The sequence below is a fragment of the Podarcis cretensis genome (assembly GCF_951804945.1).
Source record: "Podarcis cretensis genome assembly, chromosome: 4".
Lineage (NCBI taxonomy): Eukaryota > Metazoa > Chordata > Lepidosauria > Squamata > Lacertidae > Podarcis > Podarcis cretensis.
The window spans coordinates 24,362,424-24,381,340 of record NC_137173.1 but is presented as its reverse complement, the minus strand read 5'-3'; the positions used below and the strand labels follow the sequence as shown (position 1 = coordinate 24,381,340).

The following is an 18,917-nucleotide window of genomic DNA, read 5'->3' as shown; positions in this document are numbered from 1 at the left end:
TTAATTCAACAAACTGGTTGTCATTATCTGGAGCACTCTTACACATTGGGCAAAAATGCTTCCATGATACAAAGCTGAACCTCTTCTTGCTAGTCATTTCATTCTTTCCACTCAGTTCCTTTAATGTATAATCTTCCCAGAACAGCCTGTCTCATTCTTATCTTACTGGCACCAGTGTCTCTCTTGACTTTCAAGGCCCATTCTTGTCTTTATGCCTGACAAAAGCAGAGGCTTAAGTATTTCACCTTACGTAAGTTACCTCTCTAAGGATACACTCAAAATGACATCTAAACAGACAAATTGCTTTACAATGTCTATGAGGAGACAAAAAGGAGGTCAAATGCCCAGCATGTACTGACGCCTAAAGGGCCAAGGACCAGGAATCTTCTATGTTGCTTAAAAAACAGTGGCATGACAAATTGGCAGGATTATTGTAATAACCTGCAGTTTCATAAGAGTATACAATTAAAGCAGATTAATAAAAGAATAAGTTAAGTTAAAATATGCAGGAAATGATAAAAATAAATTTAAGGAACTGCAGAAAGAGGAGGAAGGAAGTCAAGTTTTGAAATGTTTAAATGACTGCAAAACTATTAAAATGTATATAACTGAAAACCATAAATAAAAAATTAAAATAAAAAAATGCAATGGCATTGTTCAGGACCAGATGAGAATAAACAGGATAAACCATGGTTGCATCCTACTTTGATTACACTGTCTGATGTTTATTTTAAAAAACACTTTAAAATTAGTCTACACATTATGATTCCTGTACAAACTTCTTTCTCTAGGACTAACGTTAACGTGATATCTCCAAAACTGTAGCCTTAACTAGATGGATGGGAGATACCTGGATTCACCATTTGTTGTGCTATATACTGGTTGAATGGAAAGGACCTTTGCTTCCACAACAAACTGAAATTGCTTTGCACTTCTTTTAGGTAGAAGGATACAATGCAACATTTTGTTACAGGTCCTACTTGTACAGTGGACGCTCGGGTTGCGAACTTGATCCGTGCGGGAGGCATGTCTGCAACCTGCAGCGTTCACAACCTGCAGTGCTGCGTCTGCACATGTGCGGGTCACGATTCAGCGTTTCTGCGCATGCATGATTTAGTGATTCTGTGCATGCGCCGAAACCCGGAAGTAACCCGCTCCGGTACTTCTGGGTTCGGCGCAGTGCGCAACCCGAAAACGCACAACCTGAAGCGTCTGTAAACCAAGGTATGACTGTAGTTCTCCTATTTGTGACTTGTATTTTTTTTAACCTTTTCTTACCAGGCAATGTGTGAAAAGACCCCAGCTGACCCTGAACACCTAAATGCCAGAAGACACTGGCGAGATGAATGTCTTGCACGCCTGGCTAAACTGAAAAAGGAAATTAAATCTGACAATACGCATAATCTTTAAACCAAAGCGGCAGTCATCATTGGATTGGTATTTGAATGGGCACATGCATCTCTTCCACAAGCAGATGTTAAAAGCATGGAAGACTCAGCTGCAAATGCCAGAGTTGGTCAATCCACATAACTATAGTCAAGTTAATTAAGGCTGGAATTTTTTTTATCTAAAGCTACAATCCTAAACCCTTGGGGCAGATGCATGGATTTCAGTGGGACTGCATATTTGATTGTAAATTGCACCTTCAATGCAAGACTTCCTTCATTTTAAGTAACATCCTGTATTACAGAAATTACTAATTATTATGTAATTTTAGTAGTTTTACTCTGGGATGGCTTCTTATCAGCACACCCTTAAATATTAATAGTACAGAACACTGATGTTATTCATTTAAAATGATGCTTGTTATAATCATACTTTGTGGTTAATTTAGCCCAAGATGTGTTTGAGCTTGCATTTTGGGGAATATAAGATTAAGCTGGGACAAAAATAATGACTGGTTGTTCCTTTGGGCTGCATTCTGCTCTGTTGAGTACTAGCCATCACACCCTGATTTATGATCAGTTGAGATTATAAGCAAATTAATTTGGAGACAAGTCTGTTTCATTAATGTTAAAGGGCCTTTAACATTATGAACTTTGCATCATAGACTTTGGTATGGTGCCTGTGATGGCAATAAATCTACACAGGAACATATAATAGTGACTGGAAGATGATGTTGTTTTTAACCTGGTTCTGTTGACTGTTCTTCCAATTGCAACGTGACTTTAGGGATTAAAAAAGCTTTCCCTAAAATCAAGTAAACAAATGCAGTTTACAATGTCATAGGTTATATTACTTGTTCCAGATGTGTTGTCTGAAGCCTTGAGTACTAAATTCAGGACCCATATGATGTTCACAGCTTGGTAGCTAAACAGTTTTCTCAACAGGGTTCTATACAGCTCATTGATAAGAGAAGCTCATTCAAAAATAACTCTTTGGGCTGCTGTGTTGACTATCTTACCTGAATCAGTTCCTTCTGTTTAGTTCAGTTCTCTACAGTGATTCCAAGTTTCAAATACCATTGCAGACATATTTCTTGTACTAGTCTGTGTAGAAGCTATGCAACTATGTGTTGGTTGTTGAACTAATCAAGAAAGCTTCGTCATATCAAATCAGATCATTGGTCCATCTAGTATTGTCCACACTGAGTGGCACTGGCTTTCTAGGAATTCAAACAAGAGTCGTATCTACCTGGAGATACCAAGGGTTGTATCTGGTGTCATTTTGTTGCAAAGCATGTCTCTCCACTATGAAGGTGGAACCAACCAATGCCTCAGCCACAGATTACTGTACCATATTCAATATACAAAAATATATATGAGAAAAGCATTTTTAAAATCAGTTTCCCCCTTTTTTTTTAGTCTTATGAAGTAGAAGAATTCTTATTGGCAACAATTTATATCCGATTTAAAATATTTCTGTAGATAAACTGATGACCTTGTTTTCATCATTGCTAACCAACTAACTGCCTTTTTGTGAGATTGAAAGCCTTAGGCCATGGGACAAATATCAATATTTTATATACCACACGGAATGAACCAGTAACCTTGGCAGATGCCTTCACAGGTGGGGAGTGTAGTTGATACCTCATAGGGTCCTCCTGTAGCATAACTTATAGACAACATGGGGCAAGCTGCTCAGTTTTCCTCCATGTCTTAACTAGGGCTGGGTGATATATCAGTATATCATCCAAAGCCAGTTTGAAGTCCATACAGTGGTACCTCGGGTTAAGTACTTAATTCGTTCCGGAGGTCCGTTCTTAACCTGAAACTGTTCTTAACCTGAAGCAACACTTTAGCTAATGGGGCCTCCTGCTGCCGCTGCGCCGCCGGAGCTGTGCAAAAATCATGGTGCAGGAAAAACCGTGAAGCCAACAATGCCTCTGCATAGCTCCATCCTTATTTCAGACATTGTGATATATCAGTATATCATAATGTTTAGCTTGTGATATATTAGTGTTGAAAATCAGATATCGCCTAGCCCTAGTCTTAATGTGAAGTTTTAAGAGGATTATAGATACAGAAGAAACTTCAGCAGGGGAGACTCTGCTCAGAGGAGTTCCTTGTCCTCCGTTTGGATGGCAGGTGCTGGGCAGAGGGTTTTCTCAGCTGGATTTCCCACCTTTGGGAGACTACCCTAGCTTCTTCTAGACTAGACCTGTAAAGACCATCTTGTTTAGTTGAGTTTCAGCTTGGATTAATTATCACAGCCCTGTATAATCGTTTTATTTTTGGTTACTGGTGATGTTGTTTTTGTGCTGCCATTTTATAATGATGACTTTTCAATTGTCTGTTAATGATTGCATGGTGTTCAGGGCTATTTTGTTGACAGGGATGAGCTATACTGACTGATTGGTTCCATTATGCTAATAACTACATGATGTTCAAAACCTCATTAGCAAATCTAACAGAAAGAGAACTTCTTTTCTTTATTTAAACCACATCATGGTGGAATTATAATACAGCTTCTAAATAATTGCCATAACATTAATTTCATTTTATTAAATATGAGTGTGGCTTTTTAAAAGTCATTTTGTTCTAACTTGCTTCTGTTCTGAAATATTGAAGCTCTCTTAACACTGGTAAATATCTTCACTTTGCTTGTCAATAAACATATGTAATGAAATCTCTGTTATGTTTGTGGGATATTTTTATGCCAGTATTAAATTTGAGCTTGAGATAAGCTAGGGTAGATGCAGATAATGCATCACCCCACTGTGAAGTTTACTTTTGAAGTTACCACATGCTGTTATCTGTACAGGTCTGAACAGGGATCCATTGAATGATAGTTACTGACGCCAGTGTAGCTAGCTTGGACGGGAAAGTTTTTGCAGCTAGTGGTAAATGTATTTCAGTCTATAACACTGTGGAACCTTACAGAGAATTCAATTGTTTATGTACTTCATCTTGTGCTTATCATAAAAAGGCAAAAGTGACTGTCTAATTCCAACACCACAACATCACACTATGGTTTTAATGCAGTTTGAGAATCTTGCTGTTAATGTTAATTTTAATTTTGTGTAAATAATTTTGAAATTATGCTAATAATAATAATAGTAATTTTTTATTTACACCCCGCCCATATCGCTGGGTTTCCCCAGCTGCTCTGGGCGGCTTCCAACAAATTATTAAAAATACAATAAAGCATCAAACATTAAAAACTTCCCTAAACAGGGCTGCCTTCAGGTGCTTCCTCAGTGTTATATAATTACTCATCTCCTTAACCTCTGATGGTAGGGCGTTCTGCCTGGTTCCCTGTAACCTCACTTTTTGCAGTAAGGGAACCGCCAGAGGGATCTTGGAGCTGGACCTCAGTGTCCGGGTTGAACGATGGGGGTGGAGACACTTCAGGTATACCAGGCCGAGGCCATTTAGAACTTTAAAGGTCAGACCAACACTTTGACAATGTAGGTCTTTCAGAACTGGTGTTATGCGGTCTCGGCGGCCGCATTCTGGATTAGTTGTAGTTTCCAGGTCACTTTCAAAGGTAGCCCCACGTAGAGCGCTTGAGAAAAAGTGGTATGCAAGAATGGACAATTTGTTTTAACCAGTACATGAATTATTATTTCTATATTTAAATTTATATTCTACCTGTCCCTAAGATTAAGCTTGGACAAGATTCTCTTTAACTCAGTGGTAGAACCCCTATGTTAAGAAGTTACTATAATTATATATAAATCATAGAAGTTAAATGGTGGTTGCCAGGGCCATTAAAAGTAAGTTCATGGCTGTCCTGGACTTCTGAGGAATATTTTAATTTTAGCTGTAGTGGCTTTGATTTATGCTGCTAAAAATTGCTATTCTCAGGAGTAAATGTATATTCATTGAGACTGCTGAGAATGTAGCCGCAGTCTTCTGCTAATGTGGCAGACCCACTTAAAGTGTTCTGCTAAATCATGTTGCAAATTACCATGAGTGGAAGTAAATCGTATCAGAGGAGGAGTAAAGCAGTTGAAGAGCAATTCAATTATTATTTGGACATTAATTACGCGAAGCATCCCTATAAGTAGATGAATGTTAGTGCTTTGTATTGGAGCTAGGCAGATTAGCTGAAAACCTGTTATATGACATCCAACATAGGAGCCTGGCTTCTGGTGGGCTTTCATGTAATCCCTTGTGGGTGCAGCATCTGATAGTGGGTGATAAGTGCTGCATTCATAGGTTATTTCCATAACTGCTTCATCCTCCCCTCATTGAGCAGAGCCCTGGGAGGAGAAGCCTGGTTTACTGCTGCACCATCTCTTTGAGCAGACCGTGAAGTTGTGCCTTGAGACCTCCTCGCTGGGGCTGAGGTGCATGAGAAAATATCATCTATGAGGTAGGACTGCTCTGAAGATGAATCGGTATATATAGCTTTTCTTCAAGGGAGACTTCTAAACCTTTATACTATTGACTTAGATTTGTAGCATTGGAAGGAACCACAAGGGTCTTAAATTGCTGAGTCGAACTGGGCTGATGTGCTTCATGCAAGAGAGCCAATTTTTAAAGTCATAATGTGGAATGTGATGCATGGTATAAGTTAGCCACAACAAATGTTTCACTTTTGAAACCTAGCAGTATCCGTATGGATTTCTATGTATGTGAAGGATTTACATATTTAGTCCTACAGGATTTTGGTTTGAACCTCACAATGTTTCCAGCTAAAGTACTTGATGGTACATCTGTTGAGGCACTGGGGTTGGGAAAATCTGCTATGGAACCATCACTGGTGATGTGTTTTGACCACACCAGTTCTACTAGTCCAAGTAGCTTGCAGGCACACGTTGACTTTCGTTAGGGATTTGTATTTACGATGTAATTGTAAATGAATGAGGTTTATATAAGCAGTCATCTAAGACTACAGCAACACATACTATCCTGGTTGTCATAATTCATTATTTTCTATGTATCTGAAATGAAAGGGTATATAATTATAATCTCCTTTGATAATTAGGGTTTTTTGCATCACAAATTTGCAACACGTTCCAGAGGGATAGCTATGTTAATATCCTTGCATAAGAAAACCACCACCACCACCACAGCTTTGGGACAGCTTAAAGACAAGTTTGCAAAGAGATTTTCTTGAAAGAATATATTTTTCAAGTGACTTTAGTAATTGTTTAAAAAGCCTAGGGTATTCTACGTTCTTGAAACTTTATCAATAACTATTTAATAATGCTTTTGTATATAAACTGCTTTATATATTACTTTACCAATTTCATAATACGTTGCCAATTTATTTCATTTTCAAAGTTTCTACATCACCTTTCGCTGACTGATTTCAAAGTGGTTTACAACCACACAACTCGAACACAGCAACAATAATTTTAAATCATGAGAACTGATTGCAAGAAAATGGCAAACTAGCACGAACACAACATAATTAACAACAGAAGGCCCAATGTAACAAAATAGTCTTGGTCTGCTCACGGAATGCCACAATGGCAAGTGCGAATATTTGGATGTAAAATAACTTGATTCAGCCTAGATGGGAGCAGGAGTGGGGAGTGCCGGAACCTGGTCAGTATCTCCAAAGCAGGCTTACTGGCTGCTCTTGAATGTGGTGATAAACTTTTATTGTTCCAGGAATGAGGCTAGATGAGCCTTGGGCTCATGTGATTTCACTCCCTTCTGCTCCTCTAGTGTGGCTGTGCAGAAATTGGAAGTTTTTCTTTCCATTTTGATTAACCACAGTTTAGGGCTACATATGAACGCTGAACTGTTTAATCCTAACTATGGTTAATTGAAACAAGCAACTTTATAAACCAAGGTTCGAAGTTACCTTGTTTCAGTAAACCATAGATGGTTTGAGTTTGGGCAAATAGACAAACTATTTGCTCCCTGATGCCCTTTGGATATAGCATCTTGTCTTATGAATATTGCCAACAATGGTTAAGTAGACTGCTTTGACAATTTGACAATGCAGGGATGTGCAACCTGCATGTAGGGATTTATTTGTTAGTTGTCTGTCTTCTCTAAAGGTGCTAGGTGTTTTTATAGCTAGGTTATCTAAATAAATGACTTTCACCAGGGAAAGTCATTTGTTTTCAAACTTTCCCATTGAAATCAGTAGGACTGTGGCCAACAGTGCAATCCTAATCATGTCTACTCAGCATTTTCCCATATAAATGCAAATGTTTCACATGGATTTCAGTGAAACCCAAGTTCAAATAACATGGTATGGATCTAACCTAGTGGTTCTACCTTATCATACCCTCACCAGTTAATGATGTACAGATTTTAGAGGCCTGACTTCTGCTTCTAAATAAATTGGCCTATTGTTCAGAGAGGCTGATATTCTACAAAACGATGCACCTTTGCACATATTACACCAGCTAGTGTCGTCCCCCCCCTTTACAATTCCCATGTATGGGTTTTCAAACACATGGAACTGTGGAAAAGTACCATTATGCAACTATACACTCTGGAAAAGATTCAGATATAATGCTTGGAATGCATTCATGGGACTGTGTCAACACAATTGTATAATTAGTTAAACTACCACCACAGTCTTTTTCCTTTGGATTTTTTCCTTTTAAAATGATAAAATGCCTAGCTTTTCCACTTATCCCTAATACAAAATTTAAAATAATATATCCATCAAAGAAATCCCAAAATATCAATCAGCCTAAATGCAAGAAAAACAATGAAGCACCTTAAAGGCTAACAATGGTTTTAATAATAGAGTCTGCTTAATCAAATGCATGAAGTCTATAATAGTGGAACGGAGAGGTCAAAGAGTAGAGAAAGGCAAAAAGAACAGGCCGTGATAATTACGGTACATAATTACATAGCAGCAAAATGTCTAGACTTCCTAAGGCAGTGTTGGTGATAACCAGGAGTGGCTGTTGAGATCGGTGCTGCTGTGGAGCTGCACCTCTGACAGTGCTGTCACTGCCACTCACCTGGATATGAAAGGGGCGCAGGTGGCGCTGTGGTCTAAGCCACTGAGCCTCTTGGGTTTGCTGATCGGAAGGTTGGCGGTTCGAATCCCCACGATGGTGTGAGCTCCTGTTGCTCTGTCCTAGCTGCTGCCAACCTAGCAGTTTCAAAAGCATGCCATCTACAAAAGTAGATAAATAGGTACCGCTGTGGCAGTAAGGTACACGGCGTTTCAGTGCGCTCTGGTTTCCGTCACAGTATTCCGTTGCGCCAGAAGCGGTTTAGTCATGCTGGCTACATGACCTGGAAAGCTGTCTGTGAACAAACGCTGGCTCCCTTGGCCTGAAAGCGAGATGAGTGCCACAACCCCATAGTCACCTTTGACTGGACTTAACCATCCAGGGGTCCTTTACCTTCTACCTTTTTACTCACCTGGATGGTGCAGGGATTAGGTAGGGTAGCAGCAGTTGGCTCAACTTTTGCACCCACGGAGCCCTGCCCTTGCCAACACCCAGCCCCATTTCCGCATCACCCAGGTAAGCAGCAGCAATGCCATTGTCAGAATGGCAGCCAAGAGACACCCACTCCACTAGGCCAGCCATGCCTCATAGTAGCACAAATATCCTGGTATTGGTACATGGGATTAGAAATCTGTAATCCCTCCCCACCCTGTGATAAACAGGGCTTCTCTGGTCTCTCAGGAAGACAGAAGAGGAAGTGAAGCCTGCTCCTGAACAAAGATTCCTCTGTAGTAATTCAGTGGTTGCACACTGGAGTCTCTCTTGGAAATTCCTTTGACAGTTATATCCCTACATGTTGACATGTTCTCATAATGGTTTCTGGCTACTGCTGTTTCTGGTGTCAAGATTTGTAGCCGTTTGTTCTTCTGTGTAGAGAGGCATCTCTAGTAGATGATATCCCATATCATTAGGTCCTGTAACAGTATTGCTTGTGTAGGTATCTGGATATGTTGCAAGGTTTGGTCCCTGTGCTGCTTTCTTTGGTTTCACTGTAGTTACTGGTGAGAATAATTTTTAGGTTGGTGGGCTGTCTACTCTCCTACTACCTTGTTGTCAAGCAAGGTGAATAATAATCTGGAAGCAGCAGCTGTAGAAAAGGCGGTAATAAAACCAACAGTTCAGTCCTCTACCTGTCTAGTCAGATGTTAAGTCCCAATGAGTTCAGTAGGTCTTACTCCTGTGTCAGTGTACGATTGCAACCCGGGACTTTTTTGTGTGTCTCAAATCTTGCTCAGCATGCCCTCTTTGTAAGGACCAAGTTACAAGACTAGTTTCTAAGGAAGTTCAGTGGGGTGAACGAGGGCACACTTGGGTTGCAATGCTGCCTCTTTTGAGGATAGGCAGAGAGAGGTATATACATTCCTCCAATTGACAGCCACCCAGTATGCTGAGCCAGCAACATGAAACACTGAGAACAGATAGTGGACTCAGCTACACAGCTGCAAATAAAACGTTTTAAATATGTTGTAAAGTGCAATATACAAGTGTGAAACTAGATGGAGAGCTATGCAAAATTCAATGTATATTTCAAAATGATTTTTTAAAAAAAGCATTTTCACAGCATTTTTTCATATGTGTGTGGATTCCGCCGTTGACTCACTGTTACACTTGCCTCTTGAAGCAGTGCACACATTATTTGCCTTCTGCTTTCTTTACAGAGTAGCCCTATAATGCACCTAACCTTTGCTCAACAAACTCTCCTTATCTTTATGCTAGGATTATGGTAATTATTGTCAGGAAAATCTCAAAGAGAACTATAATATTCCCACACTTTCCTCATGGGTCCTATATACATTGGTGCTCCTGGACACACTGCTAACTGGGAGGAGGCTCAGCTGTGGCTGTGGCCAAGATTGCCTTGCGTCAGCATAGGCTGATGCACCAGCTGCAACTCTACCTTGAGACAGTGGATCTCACCAGTTATCCATGCATTAGTGACACCCAAACTATGGGATGGGTTTTAATGGGTAGGAGAGGACACATTAATTGTAATTTATGCCTCCAGGTGCCCACATGTGTGGGTTGAATAGTTTCAAAATAGGCGCATTTTGCTGCGGAATTTCATTAGTGCAAGAGGTTTCTGAGCTCTGGGTGCAGGACTGCGCCTAAGACTTCAGATTAAAACTGCAGAGTGGAAGGAAAGGGGGACCTTTTTCTGCTTCCCCACTTCCAGCTACTCTCTGAAGACTGGAGAAGAGACCCCTCTTAAGAATATTAGGAGGGTGGGCAGGGGAAGGACTAGACCATGTAAAAAATGAACATAGTATTTTAGCTGCAGATCATTTATTTTCAGCGTTGTATTCTTCTTATAAAAAAGTGCACCTAGACATTATGTTATTGTGCCCATAACCTAGGTTTAAGGTGCCATTTAGCTCCTGGCTTTGATATCTCAGTTTCTAACACTGATTTCCAGTATAACTACTTTTAGGCAACAAGCAATTTTAAAATATTATTTCTTTTCTTAGATAATACAAGTAGAGCTATATACTGTTTATAAAGCAGAAAGCTTAAGATTTGAAATGGCAAGTTATTATTTGTTACAGTATTGTTTATGCTGACAATCCTAAACCTGGGATTAAGCCTCACTGAATTAAATAGGACTTGTTTCTGAGTAAACATGGTAAGGCTTGCACCTGGTCTTTATGGTCTGGTGTACCAACACAAATAACTAATTAAAGTGAACTACATGGATTTAAATGGTTATGTCTCACTGACTTTATTATAACAAATTTCTTATTAATAACAGAGATCTTTTGATGTGTGGAAACAGTTTTATTATCTTTCTCTTGATTACTCCTGAGAAAGAGGCCACTATTATTCCCATTTTACAGATGCAGATCTGAAATTGAGAAATAACAATTTATCCAAGACTTACTGCTGAGTCCATAACTAAGAAGAGGTTTTTTTGTGTGACCTTGAATAGCTTCAGATGCATGACATGCAGAGGTGGTGACAGGAAATACAAGTGACTCATGTTTCATATTCCTCATTCTTTGAAACACCTGATGTGAAAATCAAAACATCTGCGATGGAGAATTTCTCTCTCCCTCTCTCTCTAGTTTGAGATCTTGATAATCTGACTACAGATTTAGACATTGAAAAAGAAAAACATGGATCAGAAAGTAAGAGAATGAAACTTGTGCTTCCTGTCTCTTAGAACAGAATCACAGAATTGTAGATTCCTACAAATGCAGAAATATTTTGCCCAATGTGGGCTCAAACCCACAACCCTGAGATTAAGAGTCTCATGCTCTTACCAACTGAGCTATTCCAGCTCCCATATGTTCTCAACTTTTACAGCCAATCTACAGCTTCCATAGCAAATAATAGAATTCTGTTCACTGAACAATACCTTTAATTTAACTGACAAGCAAGTTATATGTGTATCTTAGTGGATATATGACACAAAATCAAAATTTTGCTATTATAGTAACTCCTATCCAGTGCTATTTTTCTAGAAAAAGAGGTGCCAGAACTTACCATAAACACCTCCCTTGTTCTCTTATAATGGCAATGAGAGGTGCTGGAACTGAGTTCTGGCAAGTTCCTGCTTTAAAAAACCCCTGAGTCATGACTTCTTATGGACCAAATCTACACTTCTTTTTTAATACAGTGGTACCTCGAGTTACAAACGCCTCAGGTTACAAACGCTTCAGGTTACAAACTCCGCTAACCTGGAAGAGTTACCTCAAGTTGAGAACTTTGCCCCAGGATGAGAACAGAAGTTGTGTGCCGGCGGCGCAGCAGCAGCAAAAGCACGCCTCTAGTTAAGAATAGTTTCAGGTTAAGAATGGACCTCTGGAATGAATTAAGTTCATAACTAGAGGTACCACTGGACTGGTACTTCAAATCTAAAAGGGAAATTCTGCCACCAGTTCCTACTTATTATAAAATAGCAGCTACTAAAAAATACATCACCAGGAGTCTTCTGAGATTTGGCAAGAAACAAAACACCTCTCTTCCTCCTTTGACATGGTGATATCCAGCTTCTCCTAGCCTACTCCCTGAAAGTTCTGCTCTAATATTTTAAGCCCAATGACAATGACTACACAACAAGTCAGAACAGAACTTCAATAATTTAACCAAATACGCATTTATTACTGGAACATACTGGTATTTGCAAGGACATTAAAAACCAGATAAAGAAGCATATACAGTGGTAACTTGGTTTACAACCATAATCCGTTCCAGAGGTCCAATTGTAAATCAAAACAGGTTGTAACCCAAGGCGTGCTTTTGCCGGTGGGGCCTCCCCCCCAAAATGGGTTGTAATCCAAAAAAAGGGACATGCACTTCTGGGTTTGACATGGTTATAATCCAAAGCAGTTGCAACCCAAGGTACCACTGTAATTTATATCTGGCTAAGTATTATTACTGTATATACAGTATGCTAATATAAAGACAGGATTATAAATCCTATTAATTTTTACCAGTTCTGAGTATTTTCAAAATGTAATATTTAAGCTCAAAAGCCAGTAAGTTAAAATTCATATTCTAGAATTGGCAAGTATGACTGAATGGGATATAATTTTTATTTATTTCTATTTTGTGAATCACTTCCTATGAACAATCTTAAAGCAACTTAACAATAAAATAGCAACAGTAAAATGCATGTAAATAGATTTCATTTTAATAAAAGCAATTAAAACTACTTTAAATCCAATGCAGACGCAGACTAGGGGAAAATCCCCGCGAAATAACTGTGTGAAATAACACAGTATTTGATTTCATTAATAAAACTGGATTTCAGATTCCACTACAGTACTTTATTTGTGAAATAATTATCCAGAAAAACTATAATATTTTTAAAGTTTGCCTTAGCTTGATAAGAATAAATATGGTACATTGAAATGATGGTCAGTATTTCCAGGTAAACAGCTTTTCCGTGCGCTGCTCTGGTGTCGGTGTTCCATTGTGCCAGAAGCGGCTTACTGGCCACATGACCCAGAAAAATTGTCTGCGGAGCGGACAAATACCGGCTCCCTCGGCCTGTAAAGCGAGATGAGCACCGCAACCCCAGAGTCGTTCGCGACTGGACTTAACTGTCCCTTTATTTCCAGTCAATGATTTGATATCTGAGTTTGTGGGGCTGTATATACATATCTGGTCCTTTCTTCGTCTGTTTTGTTTATTTATTACCTTACTTTATTTGTGTAAGCTAAAGAGCACAACTAACTGTTTTTACTGCTGATAATTTTAATATTTTTATTAAACCATTTAGAGATTTTATTACAATCAAGCAGTGTGTGTTTGTGTGTACGAACAATGACAGGAAAAGTGCAAAACAATGCACCACCTGGAGGTGAACAATAGCTCTCACTTCTGCATTTCCTTGCTCAAGAACTACATTCTGTCCACATGTTGGTTCTGTTCTCAATTTAAAGCCTCCTCTGGTACCATAGTTTTTGGAACATAAAAAGCTGCCTCATACAGGGTAAGACTATTAGTCCATATAACTTAGTATTGTTTTCACTGACTCTCAAAGTTCCCCAGAGTTTCAGTCACAAAATCATAGAATTCTAATGAATTGGAATAGAGTTGGAATACTAACTGGTCAGGGTGTGCTGTGAATTTAAGTTCCCACTTGCAGAATTAGGGAGCTCTTCATTTCTCCATTCAAAGAAATGCAAGATCCACCCATTTCCCTGGCAACTTCTTTCTGGGTGGATGAAGTGTGGGAAAGGGAGGAGCAGGAAAGAAAAACCTGCAAACCCAAGATCCACTCTCAATCCTCCCTTAATTTGGATAGAATCTGGGGGAGGGATGTTTTACTTGAACAGGTCCATCAGTGTGGGCGAGGAATCATTACATGACTAGGACAAAGCAGTTACAAGAAAGGAGATTCCGGCTAAACATCTGGAAGAGCTGTTTGACAGTGGAGCTCCCTTAGGAGGTGGTGGACTCTTCTTCCTTGGAGGGTCTTAAGCAGAGGTTGGATGGCCATCTGTTATGGATGCTTTAGTTGAGATTTCTTCATTTCAAAGGGTTGGACTAGATGACCCTTGGGACCCCTTCCAACTCTACAATGCTATGATTCTAAGAAATTAAAGTCAATGAGACTTAACTCCAGTAGGAATGGGGGAGAAAATTGGTTCAATTCACATTTTAATGTGAACATATACCTAAATAGCACTTCCTATAACAATACAGTGTGTGAACTGAAATAGAACTATCTTCAAAACCTTCACTAAAAAATTTCCAGTGCATTTCAACAAAAAAGTATACAAAATGGATAAGTGTGCATACAAATACATATATTAGTGAGAAATAAGTAACATTTTTTCTTATGCATGTTCTCCAAATAAGAAAAAATAAATATCTCAACTACATTTTCTTGTCAATATGCATAATACTCAACCTGTTTCAGGGAATGTGACTATCTCGACTGAATTTTTAACATTCAGTGGCCATTATGTATAAGCCCCAAAGCTGAAGCTGATTACTGGCTTATTTCAAACCAGCTTTTTAAAAAAGGCAGATAAAAAGATGTAGTTAATCCTTGTTTGAATTATATAAGTATAATTCATAGTTTAAAGTAGAAAGAGTGAGGTAAGTTTGTGGGTCAGTTTGGCAGGTAAACAGTACTCAGAATATCTTTACATGCTCATAATTAATGACAGCAGTAGTAGAGGCGGTAGGAAACTAAACTATTATCTTTTCTGTCAGCAGATGGCACACTACATAAAACAGAGGTGCATAATTAACAGATATAGAGATTGAACTCTTATTTGAAAACTAAGCAGCTGTTTTGTATTCACAACTTCCTCCCCTGCTGTGGTAAGAAGCACTGATTGAGAGGAAATACCTGCACATTGGGGCTCTGTTAGGGATCTGAAGCTCTTTAAAGAGACAGAAAAAGCAACCCCCAGTATACTGTGTAGTTTATAGCTTTGTAGAGCCTTTGCAGCCTTTTCCCCTCAAGGGCTTGATAGCATACTAAAGCCAACTAATCTGACAGTTGTTTCTTAAAAGTTTTGTGTCATATATATATTATTTACTAAGGAGGATACATAATCTTCAGCAGCATTTAGGAGATTAGTCATGAAAAGCCTAAACAGCACTTCTACTGGCTCCTTAACAACTGCTCCAAAAGAGTTTACATTAACATTACAATTCTTAAGCCACAGCTTTACTGAAAGCAGATTCTGAGCTTCACACTAAACTTCTAAGGAAGCATGTGAAACTTTCAGAATCTATCCCAACTCCATTACACAGAATTAAAGCCATGAGAATTATGCAAGGTGTTGACATCTCAGAAATATCCCCACCCAGGTTGCCAGACTTCTGCTCTGCTCATTAATGCACCCATCTCCCCTTCCCTTATGACTATTAGATGGATGATAGAACTTATTTTCATAGGCCAGTCATTCATGTAAGAAAGAACTGAAGAGAGTGCCATTGTTAACTTTCTTGTCATTTAGCATGTCTTGTGCATGGATGTCTCTCATGGAAAGAATGCTATATCCTTCTTCACTTCTGAGTCCAGACTCTAGGAACTCTTTCAGATGTGATGAGTATAAATGCTTACTTGCTGAGTCTGCAAACATAGGGAAGCTACAGCCTGCTGCTGCTTTCTACTACCTGTATATGCAACAAAATAGTTGCGGCTTGTATGTTAATTTCCGATACTGAAGTGACATCCATGTAGGTTATTGAATCATAAGGATTCTATAGACTTTATAATCTTTGCTGTATAGAGAGATATATGTATATATGTCACACATAACATGATCCAAGCAAAGCCTGTAAACATTTGTGTACCACTAAATAATTTTTAAAACTTTTTTGACTGGATTGTGTCCACCATAATTTTATTATAGAGTATTTTCATTCAGTATAATTTTCATGCTTCCCAAGACGAATGAACTGTTAATACTAAATATACTTTTATCCAAGATATTTGCTGCTGTGGCTTATGTTTATCTACAGTAAGTGATACGCCATATGAAGTATACAGAACAAAGCGGCTACTTACAGCAACAGCTGCAAGAATATTAACAGTCATATTAACTGGAAGATATTTTATTTATACTTAAAATGATGTGTGTGAGTGTAGGTTTAAGACTTGTCGTGTAGAAACATACTTTCTAGCAGTGATATAATCTTCAATTTTATATGACTAGGTGGAAAACTATAATGGTATTTGAAACTTTTTCTTAATCATCCTTTTGGTTTGAAATTTTCCTTATTTATTCTTCTGTTATTGTGTATCTTTTATATCTTTATTTCATTGATTGACAATAATATATTGTAAAGAAAATCCTTGCAATTCTCAAAGTATTTCTATAAGGAAGGAAGAGGTAAACTGAATGTAATCCCATCTGAAAGCTACACAAACTGGATTTGACAAGACATAACACAAGGATGAAGCAGGCAGGGTGCAAGGAGGACAGAAGGGCAAAGGTTACACACATTACAAGAGACAGATCTCTTTTTCCTCCAACCTGGTATTTAAAATCTAATTTTATACCTAATGAAAATAAAAGGCACATAGAAGGCCAGGAAGGAAGGGAAACAGAGCATACTGCCCCAACTGGAAGCCCTTTTGTTTGAAAATATTGTTGGAAGTACATCCTAAGACAGATATCTATCTTGAAACAGGAACATGTATTTGTTCTTTATGATATAGATCCAGCAAGTCTTAAAATGTAAGCAAGGATTTCAATTCCTGGTGGGATGGTAGCCTAGGAAACAGGCCCTTAAGGGAACAAAGGGAGTGGCTCAGCACTAGAGGACAAATGGGTGGGCCCCCTCCCTCAACTGGCTGGTAGTTAGAAAGAGAAACACTAGAGTGGAGAGTTGAGTGATGTGAGATAGAAGCTGGAAGTAGCAGCCTGGGAAGCCAGAGAGTCAGAGCGATGTTTGATTTCTGTTTGAATCCAAGGCTGTGGCTTTGAGGGAAGCAAGACCCTGTGAACCCCTACATCATAGCCTCAGGTTGTGTATATGTGTAAATAAACCATATATCATAAAGACACCACACTCTCCGCTGTGCCTCATTCCAAAGACAACAAAACCTTGGGTAAGAGCCTGGAACCCCTGAGATCTCACACCACTCAGAGATCAGGGCGGCATGCAACAATATCAATATGAGGATGTTATATTCTCATGTGTTTTCACTATTCCAAGCCTAATCTTATTGTGGCTTATAATAACACTTTGCAGACATAAAGTATAATTCCCAAAGGCCCCATAATACCTGAGATTAGTCTGGATTTCTGATATAAAATTCCAGAAATGTAATAAATTATACATGTGAGTACATTATAACTGAAATGCAAGTCAAATTGTCTCATTCTGAAAGCTAAAAGTTGAACATACTACAAAGTTTAGTATTTGGAAAGATCAGTGGAGTTTAGAGTTTGGTTAAATTCTGTCTGAACATTATCATACTCTAAACCATTCATTTTGAACTGGTGAATTGCAACAGCAGTACTACCATTGAAATTAAGGAATATTTGGGTTAAAGATGGTTCCTGGATCTGAAAAGACTGAGGACTGCAGCTATCAAGTCCTCTGATTGTTTGTAGTCTCTTTCTTGTATTTAGAATAGAAAAGTTGGTTAACATCAATCTGTCCAACTAAGGTTACACTTTATTTGTGTGCTGGGTTGTTGTTTTTTTGTAGTCCCAAGGTTCTGTGATCCCTAAAGTACACGGATCTTGAGTACAAAAGTATACTATGAAGCAAATCTGAAAATGGAAACATTTACTTATCTAGTAATATTTAACCAGGGAGACACAAATTGCCAAGAAAAGGAAACCCTTCAGTTGCAATAAAATACGACTACTCTCCAAGCAAAGACCTTGAAAGGCCTTCATTCAATTAAAAAGCATTATTTAAATGCATTTGGAGAATTTCATATTGAAAGCATGTTAAACATGAAATTGTAGTTACATAACATATCATAGCATGATAGCCATGCTGGAGCAAAACTTCTTGATGCAATGGCCAGCCAAATGCTCCAAGTTATTGGGATATGAAGGTAAACAGCCCTCCCTGTTTGTCCCAAACCAGTTCAAATTCCCATATTTTTGTTGTTGTTGTTGTTGATTTGTACCACACCCATCTGACTGGGTTGCCCCAGCCACTCTGGGCAGCTTCCAGCATATATAAAAACATAATAAAGCATTAAACCTTAAAAAAGCTTTCTTCAGGTGTTTCCTAAATGTTATGTAATTACTCATCTCCTTGACATTTGAAGGGAGGGTATTCCACAGGGAGGGTGCCACTACGAAGAAGGCCCTCCGCCCAGTTCCCTGTAGCTTCACTTCTCACAGTGTGGGAACCACCAGAATGCTCTTGGTGCTGGATCTCAGTGAATGATTTTAATAGTAAAATAAGTTGATGAGTGCAAACAAGATTGCAGCCCCATGATAAGATGGAGTTGGCAGTGCTTTATAGGCTGTTGATGCACCAATATATCCTTGATCTAACCCTGGTTAGAGAGCAGGGTAACTGCATTTTAAAGGAATAGGCAGCTCCTCAACAAAGGGGTGGGGAAGGGTAATAGGAAGTATCTAGCCAACCAATCTTCACAAGACCTCAGTATACTGTTGAGGCAACAGCTCTCTAGCCAACAGTGCCCAAAGGG

General features: G+C 38.8%; 1 protein-coding gene and 1 long non-coding RNA gene across 4 annotated transcripts in view; one reads left to right on the top strand and one right to left on the bottom strand.

Annotated features, from left to right (window-relative positions):
• CRYL1 (crystallin lambda 1) overlaps nt 1-4,072 on the top strand; it is a 37,241-nt gene extending 33,169 nt beyond the window's left edge. Inside the window, exon 8 of the mRNA XM_079974070.1 lies at nt 1,282-4,072. Coding sequence (XP_079830196.1) covers nt 1,282-1,410 — 129 coding nt within the window. The 3' untranslated portion in view covers nt 1,411-4,072. The remainder of the gene's footprint in view (nt 1-1,281) is intronic.
• LOC307215125 overlaps nt 1-18,917 on the bottom strand; it is a 58,599-nt gene that overhangs the window by 30,122 nt on the left and 9,560 nt on the right. The gene's annotated exons all lie outside the window — the stretch shown is intronic.